Source organism: Lepisosteus oculatus, chromosome 11 (assembly GCF_040954835.1).
Source record: "Lepisosteus oculatus isolate fLepOcu1 chromosome 11, fLepOcu1.hap2, whole genome shotgun sequence".
Taxonomy (NCBI): Eukaryota; Metazoa; Chordata; class Actinopteri; order Semionotiformes; family Lepisosteidae; genus Lepisosteus; species Lepisosteus oculatus.
Window position 1 is genome coordinate 18,227,684 of NC_090706.1, and position 27,611 is coordinate 18,255,294.

Genomic DNA, 27,611 nt, shown 5'->3' on the forward strand with positions numbered 1-27,611 from the left:
GATTAGAACCAGAGAGTGAAGGAAATGTTTTTTTGTCTGTTTTTGGCTGAGTTTTCACTCCTGGTTCAGAGCCTTGGCAAAGTTGGCATGAGTTGCAGAGTGTATCCTATTTCTTTCCTGCTTGTGTAGCAGCTAGCCCCGAACCAGCTTAGTTGTACTAACAAGACAGGTCTTGAACTGCAAAGCCTGCTGGGAAAGATGGCCACAGACAGCATGACTAAGCATTTTTTAGCGGTTCAAAAAATGAGAGCGGTCTTGCAAGTCTCTCTTTCGTCTCTCTTGAAAGTCTGGCTTTCGGAGACTTACTTTCTCCCTTACACCCTTGGCTCTTAAAAGGCATACAGTCCCAATGGGACAAAAAATGGCCCCCTGCTCATTCATCCTTTTCCAAAGCACAAGGCTCATTTGCATTTGCTAATTCTTCAGTTCCGGACACTGACAGCTCTCTTTATTGCTGCTGAACGCAGCCCTGCTTTTTGGAAAACCGCACCCCAGCTGGCTTGAGGAAAACAAAAAAGGGACCATCTTTTGCAGACTGATGAGCTCCGGAAATCGTTATTGCAATTAATGCGGGTCTAAATGACATCACCCAAAATGTATTCAAAGGCCTTTCAACAGCTGAGGGTACTGAAGAAAAAGTTTTCTGCTTTATTAAAAAAAGGAATATTTAAATTAAGAGCTACAGAAGCAGGGATCAGAATTTAGCCAAAATCAGGGTTTCCAACTCGGGACCCTGGCTTATTATAACTGAATCTCATACTTAACCAACATTTTATCAATTAGACCTTTATGAAATCTACTTCTTACAGGTATAGAAAAAGTTCAAATTAAATATTCCTTTAGTTACTGTAAAATGTACAGTGAAGGAACTCATCATAATTTGTGGTAACTAAAGATGTCCAGCTGCAATGAAAACCAGAGGATACCAGGGTCACAACTATGAGATAATTCATGTTATACATACTGTACTGTACATATACTTAGAACACTAAATCATTTTTATTTTAGGGGAAATTCATTGCTCTAGTCCTGGTGTGCGTGTTTGACCTGAGCTGTACTGGCGTCCCATCCAGGGTGTATCCAGCCTTGCGCCCATTACTTGCCGGGACAGGCTCCAACATCTCATGCAACCCCAAACTGGATAAAGCTGTTGGATTAATTATTTCGCTTCATAAAAAAAAAACACAAAGTGCACACAAAGCCGCTATTTATGTAAAACACCAAAGCATGTACCATTTTCCAGCTCCCTTTTAAGCACGATCGTTCATTTCAGAGTTTAAGAGCAGCACATTCAAAAGCATTTGCTTCAGAAACAAAGAAGCAGTTCTTTCCACAGAAGGTGGTTGGAGGATGGAATATATTAGCTCCTCACATGTTGGATGGTGATAAAAAAAGGATTCTTCCTGGAGTGTGCCGAGGCCCCTCTAGTAATAAGCTATTATCAGCCTCAGTCGAAAGCACTCTATTATTCTCTATTATGTTTGTTAGAGACAATTCTATTTTTAATAGCATTTCAGCCTACCACAGCCACCCAAACAAAGGTTATCAAAGTTCCATCGGAACTTCTAAACTACCATCGGAACACTAAACTACGGACTTCCATCGTTTTTGAAAGATTTGTAAACCCATGATTTCATTATGCTTTAACTGTGCCCACCCCTTCCCTTTGTGTTTATATTATAGGTAGTGAAATAAGCTTTATAAAAACATAAATTCTAAAATCCCAAACTAAAGCAAATAGCATCACTAAAGAGAAGTTTGTGAATAATTTCTGTGCTTCTGAAAAGTAAAAAGAAAGTTGTGAGGCAGGCTTTAACATACCGATCATTAGTCCACAGTGCAGTGTAAGGATCCCAGGAATCAGAAACGTCCTAAAAAATCAGTTTCTAGGGGAAGCTAACGAGGTAGTGTTCCACTGATTTTTCTATTGCTTCTGATGTAGACATGACAGACACTGGTGGTTTCTGTTAAAGAAAATAAAACCTTTATTAATAAAAAACATTTTTTTTAATCTAAAAAGAAAATCTTTGTCAGTGAACACCGGGTGTTTATTTCTTTCTCTAATGGCATTGTTTTCCTAAATATTATTTATTCTCTTTCCCTTTGAAAATGATTTAATACAATTTACTGTGCTTTTTCACAATGATGATAATCCCAAAAATGCAGGTGCTCAGGAAAACTCTTGAAAATACACGGTTCATAGGGGAGACGGCTGATAAGAAGCGATTTCAACAAATCATACTAAAGGCAGAGATAATTTTCCATTTGTATCTTAAGGCACTTCTTGGTTTGTAACATAACATAATGCACACATATGCTACAAATTAAGTGTTCACAAAGTGTTTAAAATAAAAAAAAAAACAAGTTTGGTTACAGGTTAAAATTCATGGTTGACACCAGAAGTGAAGACAAGTTTAGCTGTTCATGATTTCATTTTCCTACTATTCTGGCAGTCTTTTTTAAATGAAGAAAAAAACAAGGCGTACTACTTGGTTTAAACTAGAATCTGGAGATTTGTTTGTCTTTTATAATCATGTGACTTGTGACTAAAACAAACCCAAAGCATTAGAAATAAAGAATAACCATACCCCCCCCCCCACTAGAAATAAAATTGTCTTATGTTAGTCTTACGGTAAACTAGAGTTGTATAGCTTAAAAAGGATATTTACATTGGTGTAAATTCATCCTCGTAGGGTTTTCTGCCTATTCTTTGCGTTTAACATGATCCTGTTCAACTGTCATTATTGAACTATAAAATGAATCTCTAGGTGCTCAAGAGCATACAGTACACTATTTTCTCCAGCTTCCTTTTTATGGTGTTTTTTTTTAAAAAAGAACCAGCTTTCTCCGATGCGAGTACAGTGCAATTCTTTGTCATTGTTTCTCCTAAAAGTATTAATCCATGTCAATTAATGTGCCAACAGCAATCCAGGGAGCTTGTAGTGTTACCTGTGAGGACAGACCCCTGTTCCAGGTGTAAAACAGAGGATGACAGATCAAGTGTGGCAGCTGTTGCTCTTTTTCACTTTGCCGATACAAAGGGTGTAGCAGTAAAACTTGAGCTGATCAGGAACTCGTAATTCCCTCACCGCAGTGCGTCAAACATTCGCCACTTCTAAAGGCAAGACTAATGTCTATTCTTCCAATGCATAATTGGAAGAAATGATCCCCAACTGATCACTTTGATATCACCACTTCCACAATGAATATGGTACTGTCTACTAGAAGTAGAATAATTCACACTGTGCCAACCTACAGGCATTCTAATGCCCACATTTGACTTCAAAGCCAGAAAGTGCCTGTTTATCAGCACCAGAATGGATGAAATACCCACAACACCATGCAAATGTGACAACTTGAGGGTCAGGGATAGGAGCTGGTTTGGACTGAGGAACCCCAGGCATGCAATAAAACGAAGATAGGCTTCTCAGGGGAAAAAAAAAGACATTGCAAATAGTTATTTTTTTATAAATTAGAAAACTACAATTAGTGTCCTGTGCTTCAACCTCACTTTTGTAACTGATTTTTTTCAGTCAAGCAGCATCTATTTCAAGTTCCAAAAGAAAGGTGTTCAGATCCTTCCGGGTCCACTGGGTTTCATTTCATTCCAGCGCTGGGGACTGGGGGTTATTCCTACGAAAGCATTCAAGAAACCTGGAGCCAGAGTTTTCCCCAAAGGCTTTTGTTCAGATTTGTCTAGAAATACACTTGCTGCTGGCCGGGGTCAGTCAGTTTGAGCCAAAGTTAAGTCTCCATTTCTCATAGAGGCACCTTGCCTCCTATAATGGCACTATATAATTCCTCGTCCAAGGTCTTGTAACCCCCGGCTCGTGCGGCCAAGAAGAAAATCCTATCAGATGAATGACGTGGGTCGAATCCCTCCTTCTGCAGCCTTGTCTTCTGGATTTTGAAGGTACCTGAGAGAGAGACACTACTGTGAAAAACGCTGTAGACACCCAATATGAATAGGAAGGTTTTGACTACTGTAACAACTTTGACTCTTAGTGCAGCTTCGAAACCATGCTTGTCATTTAGCAGCCTTTAACTAATAGGACTCTTTACAACCTTCATCACAACTCCAAGGAACATTACTCACGAGCAGTCATATGAAGAGTTGTAGCAGCTACCATCACATTTTCCAACCATATTTAAGTGACTCATTGTCAGATGATCATCACTTCTCTGTACCCAAGCATTAAGGCTACTTTTTGTTCTACAGAACACAGATCAAGTGTCTAGATTTCATTAGGAAAGCACCATAGAATTGTAAAATAAATCATTTTAAATAATCTAACATTCACTTGAGTCATGTCATTACAATAAGCTGACTAAGCCCAACCAAACCTAAGGCCTTTTCCAGTTTTGATCTAGGGACTTTTTAAGTTTCAATGTTTCAAGTTTCAAATGTTTTTAAAACAGAAAATCTACAGTTCCACTAATAAAGTACTGTAGGCAGTTCTAGATGAAGTCTCAAAGGGTGGTGGGAGTGTGGAACAAGCTACAAAGCCGTATTGTTGAAGCGATACCTTAGCATCTTTTAAGAAATGGCTGGATGAGAACCTCTGATCAATAACTACTATCAATGGAGCTGGCTGGGCCAGACGGACAATTCATCCATTACTAGGAAGCTGTTAAAACCTGGCAAGGGCAACAAAAATACTTTATAGAGCAAATCAAATCATTAGGTCAATTAATTTGAGCTGAGCTCAAATGAAAAGCAGAAAAGGGCCCCACACTCCAGGAATACTAGACTATGGTAGTTAAGGTGGGTAGCTGCGTTCCTTTTCAGCCTACTCATGCTGACAAGTAATAGGTTTATTCCATGCTGAAAAAAAAGAAGAAAACACAACGTTTCGGCCGTGGAGCCCTCTTCAGGTGTGAGAAAGACAAGGCAGTAAGCAAAGGTAATGTAGCGGGAAAACAAAGGCTGTGAGAGAGGAGGAGTGAGAGGCGGGAGCAGTGGACAGAAAGAGAGACCAATCAAGAGGTGTGAAGTCAGAATAGGTGTAGAGAGGTGTGAAATGAAACCTACAATGAATAGAGAGAGAATTTAGAAGCAAAGTAGTCTGTCGTTAAGAGAAGGGGGAAGTGTGTACCTGCAAGTACACATCTAACACCACACTCATTCAAGTCCCCTCAGGACAATTCTGGATCACCCAGATGGCATCTTGTACCTCCAGCAACCTTTTTTAAAAAAAGTATCTCTTGCAGTAAATGCCCAGCCATCTACATTGGAGAAACAGGGAGGAGACTTGGAGACCACTTCAGGGAACATGTCAGGGCTGTGAAGATTAAAGATCTCACCAAGCCCATTGTTTCTCATTTCACCTCTGACGGCCACGACCACTCCAATCTCTCCGTCTGTGTTCTCAAAGATGGTTTTCTGAACTCGTACATCAGAAAGACTAAGGAAACCAAAATTATCCTGCAGCTAGGATCACACCTTCCCCCTTCTCTTAACGACAGACTTATTTTCTTCTAAATTTTCTCCATTCATTGAAGTATTAATTTCACACCTCTCTACACCTATTCTGACTTCACACCTCTTGATTGGCCTCTCTTTCTGTCCCCTGCTCCCGCCTCTCGCTCCTCCTCTCTCCCAGCCTTTGTTCTCCCACTACATTACCTTTGCCTACTGCCTTGTCTCTCTCACACCTGAAGAAGGCTCCACGGCAGAAACATTGTGTTTTCTTTCTTCTTTTTTTCAGCATGGAATAAACCTATTACTTGTTCCCATACTAGACTATTGACAACTACATAGTTGGACAACCTTGATAGTCCAGTGTTCCAGCTCCTGATGAGCTTTCCTCCGCTTTCCTGCATTGCCATAGGAGTCCAAGGAGGAGGGTGGCTGCTAGGCTCTCCCTCACCTGTAGTGTCGACTTGGGGGGAGATCCGCAGGAACACAGGTCTGGCGTAGGGGGGCAGCACCTTCAGGATCTCCCTGTAGAAACGCTCCGGGTCAAAGCGCCCATCTCCGTCAGCGATGGCTGCCATCCCTGCCTTCCCTTCCACCCCTGAAGAAAAACAGTTACACAGATTTCAGTCAGACATGTCCAGCATAGCCATGGATCCTCAAGAACTGTCCCTTCTGTCTGTGAGAGTTTTGGTTTCTAACTTTGACTCTGACTAAAAGAATAGTGAGAAGCAATGTGTATTATAACTTTGGTCACAACAAAATAAGCTCAAGCGTTTTGTGCTAGTGAACGTCCCTTCTTTGAGGCCAATGGAATACTTCCCACTTTCTGGAGAGAAAGCAGCTGACTCGTGTAACACTGCCAGCTTTTTAAAACAAAAGTCTTCTTTGACAAGACTCTCATTAAAACTCAAGGAAGTACTGGGATCCTCACCTTAAATTGACCTTAAACTGCTTGGAACCCTTGGTAGCATTCCAAATCTGAACAACTACACTTTCCTTAAGAGACCTCACTCCTCACATGAGATATACTGTCACTATCTCAGTCATTTTCTGACAGTTCAGGGTCACAGGGGAGCCAGAGTCTATCCCAGCAACAGCAGGGACACAAGGTAGGGTACGCTCTGAATGGGACTCTAGCCCATTGCAGGGTACGCACAGTGCCAAATACATAAACGGTCATACCAGGAGCAATTCTCCCTGTAGCCAATTAACCTACGAATGTGTCGGGGCTGTGGGAGGAAAACCATACGAACACGATGAAAAGAAAAACTTCACACAGAGAGCACCCCAGGTCTGGAACTGAACCCAGGGCCCAGCACTGCGAGGCAGTAATGATAACCACTGCGCCACTGGCTGCCCATCACTGTCCTTTTGTGGATTTAATAAATACAGGATTTGAAATTTCCAGTATTATTTAAATAAACACCATCATAACGTACGGCATTTAGAAAATGTATATTCTAGGTTTATAGAGTGGTAAAACTCCATGATGGCTAAACATTTTAACAAGATCAACAGTGCACTAGAGCTTTAAAAAAAGTGATATTCAAAATTCTAGCAATGTACAAAGACTGTTGACCAATCACCAAAAGGTGAACAAGGGAAGCGAAGCAGAAAGATTTTGGGAAAGAAGAAACTTAAACCTGTTTGTAGTTACTGCACATCTGCAGTTCCTGTGGTTTCTGGAAAAACTGCAGGATGGACTGCCAAGCATGTAAAATTGATCATTTGCATATTATATATAACATATAACATTATTATTTGCTTGATAGCAGTACTAAAATAGTAAAAAGAGGTGCTCGGGCTCAAGAAGGGATTTAAATTTTGAACATAAATTTGAATGAGCAGGTATTATTGCTATTACCCTTTTAGTCACAATTTGATATCAGTATACAAAAGTTGAAGCATTTTTAACTAAAATATCCAATAACAATTTGATACCCACACTGAGAACAAAATGAAAACAAACTGTACCTAAATATACATAATTAAAATCAGTTGTCATCTATACTTAAATATTTGCAATAACTGTTCAATTCTTTGCTGATGTCTGGTCATCTTCAATTCCTGCGGGCGCACTCCTGCAAACAGACTGGTCTCTGATCCTTCAAGCTGACTCTACGCTACTCCGAAGAGGACATTTGTACTTTGCGGGGCAGTAGGTGGGCCCTGCTGAGTTCGAAGCTCACCTGGCACAGGTACCCCGTACACAGCCACGTCAGTCTGGCCCAGGATGGTGCTGAGGGTACCCTCCACCTCCGTCGTGGAGACGTTCTCCCCTCTCCAGCGAAACGTGTCCCCGCTGCGGTCCTTGAAATACATGTACCCCAGCTCGTCCATCTCCAGCACGTCACCTGGGGCAGGTGGGAGAGATGCCCTAAGGTTGGGCTGGCATTGAAGCAGCTCTGCCAGTATTATAAGGCCTGCTGCCTTGTGGCAAGACCTGAGCTCAGCCGTATCTGCGTCATCCTCTGCTAAACGAGCTTGCGTAGAGTTTGTACTGTACAGATACTTTCAATTCAGCCAGTTCCATAAACTCCTTTCTCTATCATTCCATTATGTGAATGATGGAAAAACAGAAAACACTTTTTTACTTTGAAATCATGTTCTTTTCTATCTTCTGTTGTACACTTTTTTGTCTGTTTGCTAATAATTATGAGAATAATGATGGGAGTAATGCTATAATTAGCAAAGGTGTCGCTGAATGGCTTCCACCATCCACATGCATTAAGTAATGGATCTGGCTGGGTATTATGTTGTAGTGGTGAACAGTAAACGAGAGTCTATACAAGAAACTCCAGATAATCACTCTCTACTTACAAGATAAAGCAACACTCCTGAGTGCTGGCTTTGGCAACAAACAGTACTTGTCCTTTGATCTGTACACTATACTAATGATACATATATCTAATATCTGGGTATGACAACTAAAATATTATATGCACTGTATATGCATTTGATCTGATATTTCAGGAATGGGTACTGTACACTGGCAAATGTTTGCTGCCAGTAAACACGGTTATTTTTTGTGTAACCCATTTAACACCCGAATCGGCTTTTTAATAGGTCGGTATGAACAGGCCAGTGAGAAAGGGGAAGCCCAGGATACCCGAGAGGTAGGCCGAGTCGCCCTTCTTGAAGACGTTGTAGGCGATCTTCTTGGTGTTGGCGGACTCGTTGGCGTAGCCGTCGAACCTCCGCAGGGGATCCTGCTGGTTGATCCGTCCCACCAGGAGCCCTGGCTCACCTGCAATGACACACAGCCGTTGGCACCTCCAGCCAGTTTGCCCGAAAGCCCTGCGCTCAGACGAGAGGGACGGGTGGCGGCTTTCTCACCTGGCCTGCAGGACACGCACAGCCCACTGCGGTCCCGAATGAGCTCCATGGTCTCCTCGTTGACCTTCACCAGCCGGATGGGGTACACGTTGGGCAGGATCCGACTGTTAAACCCACACGCCCCCACCTGGGAGCACAACACACAGGAGGGGTGTGGGTTTCTAAAGAGCCTAGACTAAATTCTTGATGGGGCAAATAACTGGCAGATGACCTAATGTAGGTACTTTATGTGCAGAATATTACTGCAAAGCATCAGAAACAAACTATAAATATAATCAGGAAGAAACTTGAAGAGCATACTTATGAGTAAATCTTAGGCGTTTAAGTTCATGGATTGTTTTTATCTTCCATGCAATTCTGAAGCGATGAAAAAGGGCCAACAATATTAGAAAATTCAGCTAGCAGTGTGGAATTTAAATCAAGGGATATTATGCCGAAACTGCATAATGCACCACTGGAAGACCTCATTTCAATTACTGGGTGCAATTTTAGTCACAAAGGTACATAAACTAAAGAGATCACAGCTCTAGTAGAATCAATCCAGAAAAGAGTAAATATATGTATTAGCAGTTTCAGAGGAAGGTCCTGCTCTGATAGGTATGAAGAAATGAATCTTTTAAATCTTTAAACAGAGAAGAAGACTACAAAAGGACCCAATTTAAGATTCCAATAAGGATGTGCATTTAAAATTGAAAACAGGAGGTTCCTCTTTACACAAAGGGTTGTGGGAGACTGCAACATGCCATTCAGCCATGCTGTCCAAGACGATGCCCTGGTTTCCTTCAGGAAACATCTGGATGAGATCCATTAACTGGATCAATTAAATATAGAAAATACACACAAAAGAGCTAGACAGTCCTAATAGGCTCCACTCATTTATAATCGCTAGTAAGTTCCTATGTTCCCTGAAATTAACACTCAATTTAGCATTGATGATGCTTAATTCATGGCTTCATTATAGTTACTTGATCATCTAGCAAGGTAAACAAGCTCCACAAAGAAAGCTTCCACCCACCGGCATGTTTCTATTCTCCTAAATTTACTAAACCCAAGCCACAATCTGACCTGGGATGTTTTACAAGCACTGAACTACCAGGCCCGTCTTGAACCAGAACACCTCCACTATTCTCACCTTGCCGTCCATGTTGGCGATGCTGCAGTTGCATTCGGTGGCGCCGTAGAACTCGCCCACCTGCTTGATGTTAAAGCGCTGGGTGAAGGCTTCCCACACGCTGGGCCGCAGGCCGTTGCCCACCGCCAGGCGCACCCGATGCTGCCTCTCCACCTCCCGGCTGGGCTGGCTTAAGAGGTACCTGCAGATCTCCCCGATATACTGCACTACCTAACGTGGAAGAACACAGCATCCGGGCTGTATAAGTCAACAAGCGCACAAAGCCCTCCCGTCCCATGCTGGATTGATCCATGACATTTCTCTTCTTGCAGCAAACTCCAGGCCTGTATTACAGGTCCATCACCACCAGAGGGCACCAATGAGGCAATTCAGAGACTGCTAGTTTACCTGTTGCTGGAAACTATATGTGCTAACTGCATGTAATAAATGTTCACATGGTGGATTACAAGACAGTAGTTCATTGGCTGCAAGCATACAAGTGGTGTGTTAGCAGTGTTATTGTACAGTAACGTCAATAGACTGTATGTAGATTGGAGAGGAGGATCGCATGCTAGTTAATGTACTGTGTTGAGGCAAGCTACTGAGTTCCTTCTGCTTTTTTCTGAACATACACAGAGGCAGAAGTCTTCCTGAACCTTTACTTTTCATCTGGGTGATGTGCAAAAAGGTCCCCACTATGCTGTCAAGATCAAGGATCCTTGATACAGTGTGCATTTCACTGTAAACTGGAGCAAGGCAGTTTGGCCTGAATGCGTCAGTCTCCAGAAGAAAAGGCTGGAGGCCTGCCCAGCACCAGGCTAGCAGCCCATCCAACCTGTTCTGCACAGACAGCGGGGCAAAAAATGCCGAAAGTGGTATAAGGAAAGAAGATCAGAATGCTACAGTGAAATTCCACAGGAGGTCCACACCGTGCAATTGTACTTGACACAGTCGTCCCAGAAGCGGCTGGCCGAGAACTTCTTTTTAATGACCACGGTGAGGCCGTTGACCAGGCACTGGCCCACTCCCATGATGTTACCTGCAGCGAAGGGGGGAGAGAAGAGGTGATCAGGCTCAGCAGCTTCAGGTTTAGAGCCAGATCATACAGCTCAAGCCCAGCTACTGTTGTAGTAAAGGCCAATACCCAGCATTCATTACTGTTGTCACTGCTGCACGCTTACAGTCTGACAAACAGACTCAGCTGTACCTGCAGAGTGGTAGAGGGGGAGGCAGTCATAGACGATGTCATCTGGCCGCATTCCAAATGCATGGTACCCAAATGCTGCAATGCGGTAATACCTGCCGTGGAAACACAGAGCAATGTCGTGCATAAAGGTGCGAAACAGAAAGAGACATGTTGTTGTGGAAAATTACCTGGATCCAGTTTAGGTTAAGCAGAAGCAAAAAGCTTTAGAGGTCTGGAAGCACATTGCTGCCATCAAGGAAAAAAAATCATGTGCTATCTCATAATTACGATAAAATATCTCATTATTACTAGATAGTACATTCACGCATACTTTATGTGATAATCACACAATAGCATAATTGTCATACAATGATCATCTAGAATGATCATTAGTTGAGTTTCAGTTTAAGCGGTAGAATTGACAGCACAGTCCACTCTTTCTTGTTTAAGGATAAGTGTGTGTATCCTCATGCTTATAATGATTGTGTTCAAATTGTAACATTTCATTATGACTAAACCCCAGTCGAAAGTCTGTTGTTGTACGTTCTGTAGCGCTGGACATTGTCACAAACACTTAACCCACAGTTCCAGCTGAGTGGTATCGGTAGGTTCTAGGTGCTGTCAGAACACAATGTAAAAGGTTGTTCATACAGTCAAATGATCATGTGTGTTTCGTAATTGTGCGATATGTCCCATGGGACATTATCTTTTAATAAGCTCATAATAATTATAATAATCTCAATTAAGAATAAAATAATTTTCTCAATTAAGAGATTGCACAAGAAAGATTTTTTCCTTGATCATCCAACTTTGTCGTTTTTTAGGTATCTGAAGTGATTTTGGAAATTCCAAGAATGCACTCTGATCATGATAAAAATATTCAATATTCCAAAACCCTATCATTCAAAACCTTTAACTATGCCACATGTGAAACAATATATAGCACACTCAGTGACAACTTGTCTGTGTTTTTAAGTCAAAATCTCAGATGTTGCATGCCAATTTCATCTTCCAAAAACAAGTTTTGTTTTCAAAAGATGAGAAAGTTTGCAATTACAAACTATACAAAGACAATGATGTACAAAACCAAGAGCTAAGTTTTACATTTAAAGATTTCAGCTGAGATGTGGAAATCCAACAGAAGATGGTTCATGACTCAGACATACTACACTGAGCCACTAGTTATTCACACTATTGTCACCAAAAAGAACTCGACTTAAACCTCATCTCCAAGCTGCACAACAAACTCATTAACATAAAGATCAACTTCAACAAATTGTTCTGTGCGGAAGCAGCATATTGACTAGTTCATTGCTCTAGCTAGCAGGTTCAATACTCTGCACCAGCTGCTTGCAATCTGATAAAGCGTCCTGTTAGCCTAAGTGTGGAAGTGATCATCAAGAGTCAGCTATTTCTGAGTTTATATTTATAGCAAAGTTTCTCATTTGTTTTTCACATGGACATCCTTATTTTACAAAAACGGTCTTCTTTTGTAGGATTAAATTCTTTAAAAGGAGTGATTTTTCAAAATGTTTCCTGAACCTTTCTTCAGATATCTAGTTGATTTCAGAAATGAATGAGAATGGACCGAATAGGGGGACCTGTATCAGCTGAACTGAGACAAAGATCTTGTAGAAATGGACTATCACTCACCTGCTGTGAACTACAATAGCAGCTTTGGGAAGCCCAGTTGTGCCCGAGGTGTAGATATAGAAGAGACGATCTAATGAAGGAGAGAAAACATGTGAAGCAGACATAACAACTGCAAATACTGTAATTATTGGGAGTGGATGGGAAATATTTAATTCGTCACATGCATCGTTTGTTGTCCAGGGCTGCAAATTTAATTCAAAATGCTAGGGAGTATCATCCATAGGCCGCATATTTAATCAAATTTGGGGAAATGTAAAAGAATGAGTAAATATGTCCCTCCAAGTAGGAATACATAATTTCTTCAATTTGCCCGAGGCACAGAAACCTAATTCAAACAATCCCTATCAAACTGAGCCACTTGTTTTCTGCCAAGGAGATTAAAGAACATTATCTAAGGGAAGAATTCCTCTTTAGAAATATTACAGACCAGAGCTGTATTTAAATGATCATCCTCAAGAGACAGTAGAAGCCCAGTTTTCTTACTGTGGTGAAATGTCTGCCTTCTAGTTTTGCACATGTGAGGCCAGTTAATGGTGCCTGTGTTTATCCTCTGTCGCAAATGCACTATTTTCAAGCCAAGGCTGGTTATTGTGATCAGTCCAGTGGACAAATACATAACTCTTGTTTTTAGCATCCCACTCTCCTGTGACCCAGATGTGAAAACTAAAGGTGAGGGAGTCTTACTGTACTGGACAATCTCCTTTCACCCACTGAATCTGCAGACTCCACAGTTCAACATTTTGGGATTTCCCACAAACACACAGTAATACAGAAGGAGCCCAGTGTGCGTGCGAAGGTTTCACAACCATGCAAAACACAAATCCGTATTACCCTGAGCAACTTCTGCAACAGGCAGTAGAGATGCATACCATCCAGACAGATGGCCTTTCTTCATGGTGTCACAATTCTCTTAAACTTTCTTAAAAGAATGCCTGCATGATCAGTCATGATTGAAGCATTACGCGTGGCATACTACACAGCTGTCCACAACGCTGACAATTTAGTGAGCATCCTTGTTTTTGCTATATAAAAAGAAAAAAAAGTTTTGAGACAAGGTTGAGTTTTATCTACTGTGGATATTTAGAAATCGCAGTGCTTGCAGTTCCCCCTGTGGAAGGCCAGCGCGAAGTCTGCTACACAGAGTCCATGCTAGTTGTGACTCAGAGACAGAATGCCTATCTAACGGGGCGAAAGGTTTTTCCAGCACTCTCAAGCGGCTTCTTGCCACCTCAGGCACTTCTCCAAAAACCCTCAGACTTCACAGGCTTCCCTGAAAAGGAGGCAGTGGAGGACTCGCGAGCTGTAAGGCAGATCGCAAAATTTACTGTGGGAATTTCTCCTTGCAAAGAAAAGATGCCAATAAAAAGTAGCCCACAGGAACTGCAGAAGGAACACAAAAATGACAGAAACAAGGCCCAGGTGATACCCAGCTGACATATGAAACACTTGGAAGTGAATACTGTATGTATTTTAAGTTTGGTGTTTGCTTTTGAAAATTCAGCAGTGCCTCTGCTAGCCAGTTCTTCGTAGTAGCGTAGGACAGGGGTTCCCAATCCTGGTGATGGATTGACCCGACTGATTTTACTAACGAAATGCAGTAGTTATAAGGCAGCCACCAACATGTCTAAGAGCTCAACACAAACAGTTCACATTATCAGTCCTAGAACTAAAGAGAGAAGTGTAAAAAGTGCTTCTGCATGAAGTCTTACTAAGAAAACAGCTTAGTTAACCGTATGCTTTGCTGTAGCGTTCATCGTCTCACACAGAAGTGCGTTGTCCACTTGAGTGACACATGGGAGCTATTGTGCACCAGCTGCCACATGACACAGTAGAACAGATGAAATTGCGTCCCCTGCTGAACTAAAGCTGAATTTAAGAAAGCCAGACCACAAACTCAAAGTGGTATTTAGCAAGAACTTTGGGGTTAATAAACATTTATTTGGTCCAAACAAAAAAGCACCACCTACCAACACCACTTGCCTTAGACATCTCTCATCCTGGTACTGACTAGGCCCTACCTTGCTCTGCTGCCAAAACCCATTGAAATGAGAATACAAGGGTGATCCATAAAACCCACTGGACTCTGGCTCTTTAGAACCAGGCCAGGTTTTTTTCCTGTACAGTATGCCCTGCAATATTTTTGAAAACAATGATTTTAGCTTTGAGAACTGGTTCAGAAATGAAACCCAGCTTTTAAAGCTAAAAGAGCTACAGTGCAAGACAAAGTTACCCAACAATACGGTGTTAAAGGTGACCACTCTAAGATCCTGATATGTAAATGCAGGGATGAGTCAGTCTTATTTTGTCCTTTTACTAAGCAGTTTTTGGCCAATGTTCCAGCCAAGAAAGGAAGAGTGTGTAATTATAATCGGGTTACATCATGAGATTTTTTTTCCTGTGAGAAGCAGGGTGGCAAAGGATAAGAATAATTTGGGAAAACAAAGGTGAAAATAATATATTTTTTAAACTATTTTATTTTAAAAACTATTTATACCGATTTTAATTTTCTATACGAGAGGTTTATAATGGGTGGAGCGGTGGCTCTGTGGCTAAGGATCTGCGCCTGGGGCTGGAAGCTTGCCAGTTCAAATCCCGCAGCCGGCAGAGAAATCCTACTCCGCTGGGCTCCAAAGCAAAGGCCCTTAACCCCACCTGCTCCAGGGGTGCCGTACAATGGCAGACCCTGCGCTCTGACCCCAAGCTTCTCTTCCTATCTGTGTGTCTGTGTGTATCATGGAGAGCAAGCTGGGGTATGCAAAAAGACAAATTCCTAATGCACTAAATTGTAAAGGGTTAATAAAGTGATGATATTATTATTATTACTATTATTATTATAATACATACATTATGAAGTTGAAACAGATTCACTGATAGTCTGGGTTTTTGAGGTTTAAATTTCAATTTTTTAAAAAAGCTTTGATGACAGCTTTAAAACTTTCAATAGCTTTATTTTAGTTTCTCCAGCTTCAAAATAGAGTATTTGAAAGTACATGTCCTCAAACTTACGATGGAATTTGAGAATTTGCCAAGAGTTACGAAAGAAGTTTGCAAGAAGTGGGTTCTTGCTGTAGCATGAATTATTTTAATTAGTCATTCAACTCAACTTAACTAAGCTCCACAACAGCTGCCCACTGTGGTCAAGTTCAGCTACTGGCCCTGTTGCCTGAATGGACTTTCAGTTCAAAGGATGTTAAGCACAAAAAGATAAGAATGAACCTGTTTGGAGGATTAAGAAGGACAGGCCTGTGTTACGATAAGGCCCTATTCTTTCCAAACCATGAGGAGCTCCGATAGCACACAGCTCTGTGGTGCAGAGGGCTGTTCTGTAATAAAGCAGCTCATGTTATTGTTCCCTGGGTGAAGAGCAGGAGCCAGCGTCAATGTCGATGTGTCTGGCCACAGAGACAGAGAGAGGGAGGGTGAGGGGAGGAGCCAGGAAAAGTGGGGGAAAGGTTACATACCATACACCAGTGCAGACTCGCTTCAGGAGTAAGAGAAAGAGAGAGCACTTAGACTAGTCCATGCTACTAAGAATCTTATACACCTGCGGAAGCCTCTTACTGTACGTACTTGAAAGGGAGACTTCTAAAATATATAAATGTCAAAGAGAACGAAACCAAAACATTTTATGTAAGATAATAAAGGGTCAGGACTTTAATGATGCGACACTACAAAACAGACAACACTAGAAGTGTATTTATTTCTACCTAAATAAACTGAACAAAACGTTTGTCCAGCATTAGATGAAATACATGATTTTAGGCACTGAACAGTAGATGGATGGTATTTACTCCCCATTTCAGAGTTAGGTACACGCTTCCAGGTTATAAAACCTGATGGGAAAACAAAATCGGATTAACGCTTATGCATTGTTGCATTTTGGGTACACTCCTGGTTCACATGGCCTTACATCACAGACACGCCTGGATTAGAGCAAAACACAGGCCAAAGCAAACTGCAGACAGGCTGAGGCACTTATTGTGAGGCACGAGGAAGAACGTAAGAAATTAAAGGCTGCACACAAGAGGTAACTGGGTCATGCTCTATTGAGATGTGCCATTTTCTTCCTCCCAGTCCTGCTCTCTGGCTCTCTTTGGCAGTTCTGTTATTGATGCAAATAAATGATTCAGAAATCGACAGCTATGCCATTAAACAACACTGACAGCAAACTTGCAGCGGCTGGGCGTTTCTTTTGCCCGTTTTCTTTCAGATCCCAGTACGAGACTCCGAACCCTGGGAGACCCTGCTCTCTGCTCTGTTGCTCCACGACACTGCAATGATCTCCCAGCTCATGTTAGACACTGAAAGTCAGCCAGCACTTTCAAAAATTCTGTTCAATTAACAATTTTAAGTCATATACATTTATCTAGTGCTTGACTTTATTGTACAGTGCCATTGAGATGAAGTGCCAAGTGAAACATCGCTACTGAACACACGCAATACAGGCTATTATTGTAGTACGTAAGTAAAGCACAGCAGGCCTGTGTTTAACAGCACAAGAACAAAAGGCTAGTGTGATACTGTTACTCTCATTAATTAAAGCTGCACAATAGCCAAGCTGAGCTTTTCAGCACCCTCACTATCAAAGACTCACGTTCCATTACCTTCTCCCTGAATTACAACTGGACTGGTTAACAGCTAAATACTGCGCTGCTCTCTGGAACAGAGCTCTCTTGTGAAATTAAGACCACACCTGGCATAGGAATTATGGCCAAATGGTCACATTGCTTTAAGGGCTGTAACACTGCAACGTACGACAACAGTTAAACTAAATTCTGGGAATTGTGATGGCCTTCAGAGGACTTGTGATGACCTCTGATGAGTGATTATTACAACTATAATGCAATGAAATAAATGGAAAAATTAATTAAGGCATAGATTTTAATTTCTCTTTTCTGGGTCTTGGTATGCAATCAGGACCTATTTTACAACAGATTGTGCATTTGTTTCTAAATCTCAGTAACTGCAATCTGTTTTTGTTCTTTTCCTTTGTGTGTGAACTACAAATGGAAGGCACGCAGAGAGAAAAAAAAATCAGCTCTGCATCCCCAGCTGTGTGTGAAACTCAATTCTTGCATTGGTTCTTCCAGGTATTGCACTATCAATTTGGGCAGCCTTTTGATATTTGATAAATAAGATAAGATCTGATTTGAGGAACATGATTCTTCTACAGGGCACACTCTCCTACAGCTCACTTCAAGAGCAGGACAGGCCTCAATCGCTCTCTCTGTAAATGCATAATAAGATTTCACACCAATTGCGCAATGCCTGCAATTTATGCTATCTGCCATGGAAAAACCACCAGTCACAAGTCAATGTGTATATTAGTGAGACTTTCAGACTCATTTTGGCACATAACACTCACGTAATCAAATCTACTTAAAACCAACTTGTTTTGCTAATCTGTGCCTGTAGTGTAGCTCTACAGGATCAAGAGCTGAATTCATCACTCTAGACCAGAAACAACATGACCTTCAGCGGTGGCATCAGCTAACTTGAAGTTGAGAAGCTTATGCAGACTTTATGAACCTTCTCTATGCTTGTCTTTAAGACAGAGATGAGTTATAGTACGTTGCCCTATGGAAAAAGATCCATGTTTTTAATTTCAGTTTCCAACACTACTTATATGAGTTTCATTATACAGCATCCCAAGACAAGATCCCAATTGATATAGCATATACATATGCAAGGGGCATGTCTCTGGGTATGTAGCAGCATTGCTGCACCACGATGTTAGCATGGCATCAGCTCTGCTTTGCCCTGTCTTGTCTCAGTGAGGGAGAGTCAAAGTGCAGATGATGCAGACCGGATTGTCACACAGCTGTAGGTCTCAAAATAGACAAACGCAGCAATAATTCAAAAAGCATTCCTCCGGAATATTTCACATAGATAGCATTTGGTCTCCAAATGGACAGACCCTGGCAGGGAATGACACTAGTTCAGATGGCTAACCTATGCAAATGTCAGAAACAGTGCTTCAATGAAAAGTAACTACTGAACCAAGGTGGTCTAACTCACCAGAGAGGCAGGTACCTGGCATAGTGTTTAAAGTGATTGCTCAAGTATAAGTTGGGACATGCTTAAGAAAGACTTCCAGTAGAGGCTACCCTGCTGGTTGCTGTACAGACGATTAGTGAACAAGCATAATCGGCAGCGAGGAGACAGCTATTGTTGAAGGATTCCTTAACGCCATCGCACACTTTCAACAACAGCACCCACTGTGTTCTAGTCAAACAGTGGAGCTTCACAGAACCATGAATGGGCAGCACACAAGCCACTGATCCAAGCGTTTCTTGTCAGCCACTGTAGTGTTATTAAGGCAATTTTTCATCTCGCTGATTGCTAAGACACAGACCAAGTTATGGGAAATGAAACTCTGTTGTATACTCCCAGAAATGGCCCAAAATTCAAACACGTGCAGGTTTTGTGAAAAAAATAAGGCAATTCATATTCTCAAAGTACTGCAAAGATTGCAAATCCCTATGTAATACTGTATGTGCCACATTCCTATTCAAGCTCTTTGCTTGGCTAGTATTCTATCTGTTACGTCACCCTTAATGAGTTACGGAACACACCTGCACTTGGCCTTCAGACAAACTAAGGGCTGATGTACAGTTTACAGCAGAGCTGTCCAATTCCTATACCAGAAGGCCATACTCCAGCAGGGTTTATACAGCTCTCCCATTCTGCAAAAGCTCCAAACAGGGCTATAATGGGGATAGAGGGTCAATGCCATTATCACTTTGTGATAATGGCACTTTGTGAGGCTCGGTCCTGGTCGTTTTGTTCCAATTGCGCCCTTAATGACCAATACTAACTATTGCCAGAAACTGATCTGCTTGCTCGTTTAGGCTTTTGTTCTGTACTCAGCCCGTGTTATTGATAACACCCTCACTAACGTATCATTATAAAGTGAAAGCATGCCAGCGCTACAGGGGTAATGGAAAGAGGAGATGAACATATGGCATTTATAGTTTTAAGGCCAGAAAACTCAAGCCAAAACCCAAGCCTCTAAAGATCGGGTTAAAAATTCCCTAATGAAACAGCCTCTCTGGAGGTGGCATGTAATAATACCAGTCCAAGAAATAAAAACACACCCCTCATTTTTGCACAAAACCTTGGCCAGCTGCAGAACAATTAATTCAATTTCTTTTTATTTAGATTATATCTGCTATACCAATTTTATAAGAATAATATTTGATAATATTAGAAGGCTGATGCTGCAAAACTATACTATGTATTTTTTTCCTGTAATGCAGAGAAAAATAAAGATGGGAAAAGGACAGTGTTTGGGATAAGGATTTCCTGTTTCAAGGAGCATTGTCAGATTAAGGGAGTGCTCTACACTGATTTGGCCTCCCTCTCTGGTTTCAGCTAATCCTGTATTACAAGACACAGGAGGAAATCACTGTCACAATCATGCTCTTCAATTGTGACAATTGTTTTTTTACTGATGGGCACTGTCGGGACATGTATTCTTTTGTAAGATATAACCTTAGTGAAGTTATCCATTAGCCCAGTGGTTCTCAAACTGTGGTACGCGTACCGGCAGTGGTACATGGCGTGCTGTCAGGTGGTACGCCAAATGACCCTGGAACTGTGTTGTGTGCGCTGAAAAAATAGGGACGGGTTTTCTTATTTTGTATTTTTATACGTGTCGAATATGCAGCCTACGTACTACAATACAGTGCGCGCTAATACTTCAGTGGACACAAGAGATACTCTGTAATTCTATACCACTCTATAGGAATCCGTGCTACGGACGCAAGTGACCAATTGTATTTAAAAAAAGCTACTGTATCTCCAGCAAATAGGGAGAAAGGAGAATGTGCGTGATTTTGGAACAATGCCAACGTTGTAAACACAGGAATGCATAGAAATGCGTGCTACGAACGCTGGTAATCTTGTGAGCACAGGAAAGCGTGAAAATATTTAAGAACTGTTCTAAGTTAATTTGAGAAAAATACACCGAGTGTCTCTGTGTTTCTCTCCCATGCGCATGAAATAAGTACTTAAAATAAACACTGAAATAAAAACGGAAACGTGGAAAAATGCACGCTTGCAGATTGCTAAAGCAGGTAAGCCCCACACTATTATGCGTGGAGAAAAAGCTGCTGAACAGCTCGACCTGCTGCTCCCCCCCGAAAGACACAGTCATTCATAGAATTATTGAAATGAAATATTATATCAAAAGTACGCTGACAGCGCGCGTTAAGATGAGCAGATGTTTTTCACTACAATTAGATGAGTCTGTAGTCGATTTGGCCAATTTGCTCATTTACGTTAGATACGAGTTTGAGGGTACGTCCCGTGAGGACTTTCTGGTCTGTAAGCCGCTACCAACAGAACTACAGGAGAGCACGTACAGTATTTCAGCTTCTGAATGAATTCATCGCAGAGAATGGCATCGACTGGATAAAATGTGTCGGAGTTTGTACAGACGGTGCTAGAGCAATGACAAGCCAACACAGCGGTGTAGTTGCACGAATTAGAGAGGTAGCTCCAGAAATTAATGGTTTCATTGCAACATCCACCGCGAGACCTTTGCCATCAAGAAAATGCCTAACGATTTAAAATCTGTTAGACTGTTGTGAATTGTATCAAGGCTCGAAAAATTAATTCACATCTGCTTTGCTCAACTAAACAGGCTTACCCCTCTCACTGAAATGGTGCTTTTTTATTTTTATGTTGTTTTTTTTCTGTAAAACACTTTGAGAAGCCACATTTTAATATATCAAACAAAGTTTATTATTATATTTATTATATGTATGTGTGAGTGTGGGTGCACATGCGCTCATGTTGGTCATTGATAATTTCTGGGGTTCCTATGAGATGATGACTTGTAGGTGGTACTTGGATGCTTTGGTTGGATTAGGGGTGGTACTTGGTCAAAAAAGTTTGAGAAACACTGCATTAGCCCATGGAGACAAGCCAATTTCTGATCACATCCAAGAATCACGCAATTATGTAGTAGAGCCATGCCAATTTTTTAGGAAAAAGAATTTTACTAATTGCCTCAAGAAGTCTGCCTTTTAGATTTCTAACATCATGATTTTCTTTAAAACAAAACGAAGCATCAGAAAACACTAAGGAATACAGCCCTAAAGGAGCCCATTCCTGGAAAGCCTTTGCAATAACTCAAAAGGGAGGGCTATAATTTTCCTATTTTTGAGTAGCCCACACTTCAATTTCACTAGGGTATTCTTGACTCTAGGAACAACTTTGCAGGCTAAGTCTTCAATCTGGGTTTAAGCCACAGGAGCAAAGTTGAACAGGAAGCTAATCTTGAAGGTGAATGAGGATGGCGTTTTCTAAATATATTTCAGCTCAGCAAATTCTCTGCATTACATATCTAAGACCTTACTCAGCTGTTTCCCCAAAGAGATCAGTTACAGTTTACTTTCTAAAGCATTTAAGTGCTGTTCGCTCTGTTCCACATATCAAACCAAATGCTATATTTTTACCTTAAGTCCATGAATGTTTCTTTGCCACCATACTTGACATTTACAACAAAATCCAAACAATTAATGTAGCAACTGAAAATGTAGGGAAAGAGCAAGAGCATAAAAATGGGGTGGCTTTACTATCAAGTGCTGGGTGAAATCCATGTCAGCATTCTGCCGCAATTAGAGGATAAATATTCTGAAAATGACTTGAATTTCAAGTATCGCTGACAGCCCTGCCACTGCCTTGGCACAGCAGAAGAGCAGCAGGCTGCGTCAGCAATTTGCAAAACGTGCTCCAGTTTCATTTTGGACTGTGACTGAGTTTTCTGGGCTCACTGGAGTGTTTTAGGAGATTTCGTCATACTGTCACCTCTCTCCCAGTGTCCAGAGTCAGAGCAACACATACCAAGCTCCCTGACTCATTGCGCACATGCACAAGACTCACATGCAGAAGGCTGAGCAGATTGGTGAAGGTTTCTCCAACACGTAATTGTAAAATACACTAGAATGCCGAAAGCCAGGCCGATGCTTTAAAACAGTGTTTTGCCAATTTTGGTCTGGCTTTTCAAGAAGAAATCCTTCTCAGTGTAAACACAAACCAAAGAAGCCTACTGTAAGCACCGTCACAGCAGACCTGCTCAGTGAATGTTGACTACACACACTACTCTTGAGGTGCATGTGTGGTAGGGGCTTAAAACTTTCTCTTAGTTTCTGGGGAGCCCCTGGAGATGCCCCAAGGTCTCCAGAGCCCTGATTGAAAACCCTTCCTTTGAGAGCCTGGACATGAGTACCATGACAGCGATGTGATTTATATAAGGACAGCTGTGATGGCTGAGTGGTTAAGGCTCCTTTGGGGTTTTTCCTCATGCAGATTCGAGCCCTGATCTGTTGCTGCTTGAAACCCTGAGGATTTGTTCAAACAATTCATACATGTATGCATCCATCAGTCCACCTTATTTCAAAATCCTTTATCCAATACAGAATCCAGTATGGAGGGGAGCCTGAGCCTGTCCCGGCAGCACAAGTCATGATACACCCTGTAGGGAACACCAATCCATTACAGAACACACATTCAGCCCAGGCCTATTTTCCAAACAGCCAATTAACCTTTTGCAACAGACAATTAAGTCTTTGCAACTGTGAAACCGGAGCACCCTGAGGAAACCCATGCAAACTCCACACAGATTGCACCACAGATCAGGAACTGAACAAGGGCCCCAACGCTGTGAGGCAGCAATGCTAAGCACTGTGTCACCAAGCCACCCAATATGTAAGCACGATCAAGGGAAGAATAACCAGTAAAGCACAATCCCAATTACATTTCATGTAATGGTATTGTGGCTCAATAAATTACAGGAAGGTCCATACAAGCCTTCTCTCCTAAATCATGACTCCACATTTCAGCAGGCTGATCTTACAAGAGGGATGTTTTAACTCTATTCGGACAAGCCAGCGGATTTTGTTAGCATTCCTGTGTATTACTGGGAAGCTGAACCCAGAGGAGGTTTCAACTCGCAGCACGTACCGTTGAAGCCCTTGTGGTGGGTGCGAGGAGGGTGAACGTGGGACGCCGAGGCCAGGAGAACATCCAGGGGCTTGGCTCCCAAGGCGGCCAGGCGACCCGGGCTGATATCGCCCGTGCAGAACCGCACCATGGCTTTACTGAGGGAGTCGCTCACCTCTTCTACAGCTGAAGGGCAGAGAGACAAGCAGGTTAATACGGGGGGGGAGTCAGAATACTTTCCGAGCCGGATTTAAGGAGAGTCACTCCCTCCATTCCTGCGGTGTTTCACAGAACCTCTTCTGTCACATCTTCGAAACGTTTTACAATAAAGGAGTGGCAACAAAACACTCAAACAAATAAGGTATTTAAAGTCCTTCAAAAAAAAGAATGAGTAATAATACTTATGTTGTTAAGAGATGAAGCATTGAGGTAGAAATACTGGCTGCTGGAGCAAAACGTTTTGACAAATAAATTCAAAGCAGATGTCTAGATAGACACAGCTCCACAGCTGAAATGTTGTGTCTCCTCTCTTTTCCTTTCAGCATGGAATAAACCTTTACCTGTTCCTTTGCAGCCTACGCATGCGGACACAGCTACCCTACTCGAAACATTTCTAAGTAGATTGGATAAAAAGAAACGCATCCCCAGCATTTAAAAAGCACTCACCATCGGCCAGCTCCGCCCCGAAGATGAAGACCCGGGCTCCGCACACGCTCACGCAGTGCAGCAGGGCGTCCCGGCGCAGGTTGAAGTTGATGAGGGCCGCCTCCACCCCCACCTTGGCCAGCCCCAGCCACAGGGCCACCATCAGCGGGTGGCTCTCCATGAAGATGGCTGCCACCTCCCCCGGAGCCAGCCCCCACGCCAGCGCCCACTGACCCACGGCGTTGGAGCGGTGCTCCAGCTGGGCAAATGTCCAGACCTCTCCCGTGGCCTCGTAGATCAGGGCCGGCTCGTCGGGGCGGGCCCGCGCCGTCTCCGAGAAGATGGACGGGATGGTGCTGCCAGCCCGCAGGTGCCGGCGGAGGGCCAGCTTGACCCGCAGGAGGACATACAGGCCTCTGAAGGGACAGGGAGAGAGAGCAGCAGCAGCCATCAGCGGCAGGGCAGCGACCTCAACCTCACCCAAGCTTTGGCTTTCAGCAAACACACGCTCATGAAACACGGCAACCGTACTTGACAATTCGGGAAACTTCATTATAAAGAGCACGAGTCGCACAGAACTGGGAGCGAACTCTAGATTGTCTGACATCATCCACCTTCATATCCATGAGCCCGAAATGCTCCAATGAAGAAGGCAAGGGGGCAGTGCGGTGGATCTGTGCCTGTGGCTGGAAGGTTGCCGGTTCGTATCCCACTGCTGGCAGAGAAATCCTACTCTGCTGGGCCCCTGAGGAAGGCCCTTAACCCCAGCTGCTCCAGGGGTGCTGTATAAATGGCTGACCCTGCGCTCTGACCCCAAACTTTTCTCCCTGTCTATCTGTGTCATGGAGAGCAAGTTGGGGTATGCGAAAAGACAAATTCCTAATTCAAGAAATTGTATATGGCCAATAAGGTGATCTTATCTTATCTTAAATATTGGATTGCAGAAAAAGGAAGCTTCTTACTGAAACTTCAGGACTTAAGAACGGAAAGGTCACAGACATGAAGGGCAAATGGAAATGGGGTTCCACATCAAGAAGAGGACCCACTCCACACACAGGTTCGTAGAGTCTGACACTCTGTGGGACTCCCAAGGAGCCCCAGTGGTGCTCCGATGTGCCACAGTGAGGGGGAAGGATCGGAAGAACAGGGACTGTGAGTAAACAGGATTTAAAAACATGGTCTCATATTATTACACTCTTTGCAAAACACAGTCATTTGACACTTCTTTACAAAACTTCACATTTTTATACTGGTACGTTGTCTACCCAGCATTTTCTCCTGACCGTGTCTCGCCGCACAGTCACAGCTTTGCTGTGATCACTCTTTGTCTGTTCCACGTCTCCTGACCTGCAGGGTGCCCTGGTGTGGCAGCACACACGCTCGGGGAATCGCCTGCAAATGCACAGATGCCCTTTCCAGAAGCGGTGCTTACTTGAGGTCCCTTTTAGCTGTCCTGAGCACAATGTAGAAGTAATGCCAGCCGCCCGTGCCCAGGTAGACCCCCAGACTGGCTGCCAAGCTCCAGGACCAGGGGACCCCAAACAGGCGCAGGAGCCCCAGAGAGCCCAGGGATAGTGTGGCACCAGCCAGGGTCCGCATCTTAAACCAAGAGAGAAGGACATCTTCTAACACACTGCAGATCACACAGATTTACACCCCCACTATACCATGATCCTCCAAGGGTTTAGAAATACCCTCTTGCACATGACCTTTAACACAATTACAGAAATGGAACAAGTGTCTGACATTGTTGCTAAAAACAGAGCATGTGTTTTATTTTCACTTCAAGTTACTTACTTTGAAGATTATAGATGGTGTCATAATGCCCTTGTTTTTTTTTTAAATCCCTCCTTGAAAACGATGTGAAAAATTACAATAAAGTGAGTCGACCACATCAGCCATGTGTACTGCTAACATTACTAGCTACATATCCTGAGGCAGTTCACAATCATTCTAACAACTTAGGACAATTTTCTCTGGCATTCCCAATGTAAAAGAGTTACTTACAGTATATTATTACATGTTTGAACATTTTCAAGCTTGTTTTGCATGTTGACAAAAGCTCTCTTACGGTAACTAATCCGGTTATTTTAACTGTAATACATTAATTCATTCAATTTAAATTTTAATTCAATATCTGTACTCTAGGTACAACAATATATAACAACATGTATATTGTACACTGTGTTTTTTTAACCGTTTAGAATGGTCAAGATATAAAGTGTTAAGACTTTTGTTACTGGTTATACCCTTTTGCGACAGTTAGATAGGGAAATTGTATTTTTCTGTATCTTTAAGGCTGTTCGGTTACAGCACAGCAGCAAACCTAGCCGTAGAATATTGCCGGTGTTTTGTCAAAACAGCCCTAAACTGTGAACTGTGACTACTGATCGTGTGCTTTCTGGATTCACATGTTATTTTAATGAGCGCTTTAAGGGTACACATACCTCTTCAGTGTAGAAGCTGCTTTTGTCAAGTCTCTTCCACCCCCTCCCCTCCCCGACAATCACAGCCGACAATCTTCTCCGTCTCCCCTCAGGCTGGGGATCGTCCGCCGCCGGTCTCCGTGCGTCCCCTGCCCCGGTTCCCCTTCCCAGTGGCCACACCAGTGACCGGCGGATCTTCCTCTCCGCGGCGTCAGGTTTTCCGCTGGTCCAACACCGCACACGCAAAGCCCCCTTAAACAAAACTATTCCACCTTTCCCGGTCCTGCGGTTGTTTTTTCTCCTACTGACCCCGACATCCAATCGCTCCCGACTCAGGCGGACACCAAAGCTCTGGCCCCCGGATAGCACCCCCCCCTTCAGCCCAGCAATCCCGTTCACAGAGTCCACCTGATCACTTTCACCCCCGGGACATGACAGTTCATAGAGAGCTCCCCACCTTTAAAGACCCGCCTTCTGCCCTCAGCGCCCACCCACAGAGCGCTTCTATTTGCTCTCGCTGAGGTCCATCACTTACTTTCATTGGTCTAAAGGCCATGACGGGAAATGTCATTTTGTGTAGGACTAGCTTTCTACGAAGGCGTCATCTAGTGGTGGGAATAATAGACTCTAGTCCAGTGATTGCTCTGAAGACCCATTGTAATAGTAGCAACATTATAATTATCACAGTATTCGCACGTGCTGACAATGTGCATATATTCACAACGCTACGTCCCACCTTCTTCTGGCCAAAGCACATCAAAAGAAAGGAAGACTTTTAAAGTCAATCTTTGATCTGCTTCTTAGTAAATTTAAACTTTTTGTGTCTTGATCAGATGTATGGGAGTGATTCAGTAAAAAAACTCCATTATAGAGAGAAAAGTCACT

At 42.7% G+C, this 27,611-nt stretch overlaps 1 protein-coding gene across 1 annotated transcript; it reads right to left on the minus strand.

The window, feature by feature from the left end:
• Positions 1-1,961: 1,961 nt before the first annotated feature.
• slc27a1a (solute carrier family 27 member 1a) lies at positions 1,962-27,213 on the minus strand. The gene is made up of 13 exons (XM_006631646.3): positions 26,748-27,213; positions 25,733-25,899; positions 24,322-24,716; positions 23,677-23,841; positions 12,706-12,775; positions 11,074-11,165; positions 10,796-10,905; positions 9,888-10,097; positions 8,756-8,882; positions 8,529-8,666; positions 7,609-7,773; positions 5,871-6,017; positions 1,962-3,917 (listed from the first exon to the last, which is right to left on the minus strand). The coding sequence occupies exons 2-13, from the start codon at positions 25,897-25,899 to the stop codon at positions 3,760-3,762; spliced, it is 1,944 nt and encodes a 647-aa protein (XP_006631709.2). The 5' UTR covers positions 26,748-27,213; the 3' UTR covers positions 1,962-3,759.
• Between the last annotated feature and the right edge of the window lie 398 nt (positions 27,214-27,611).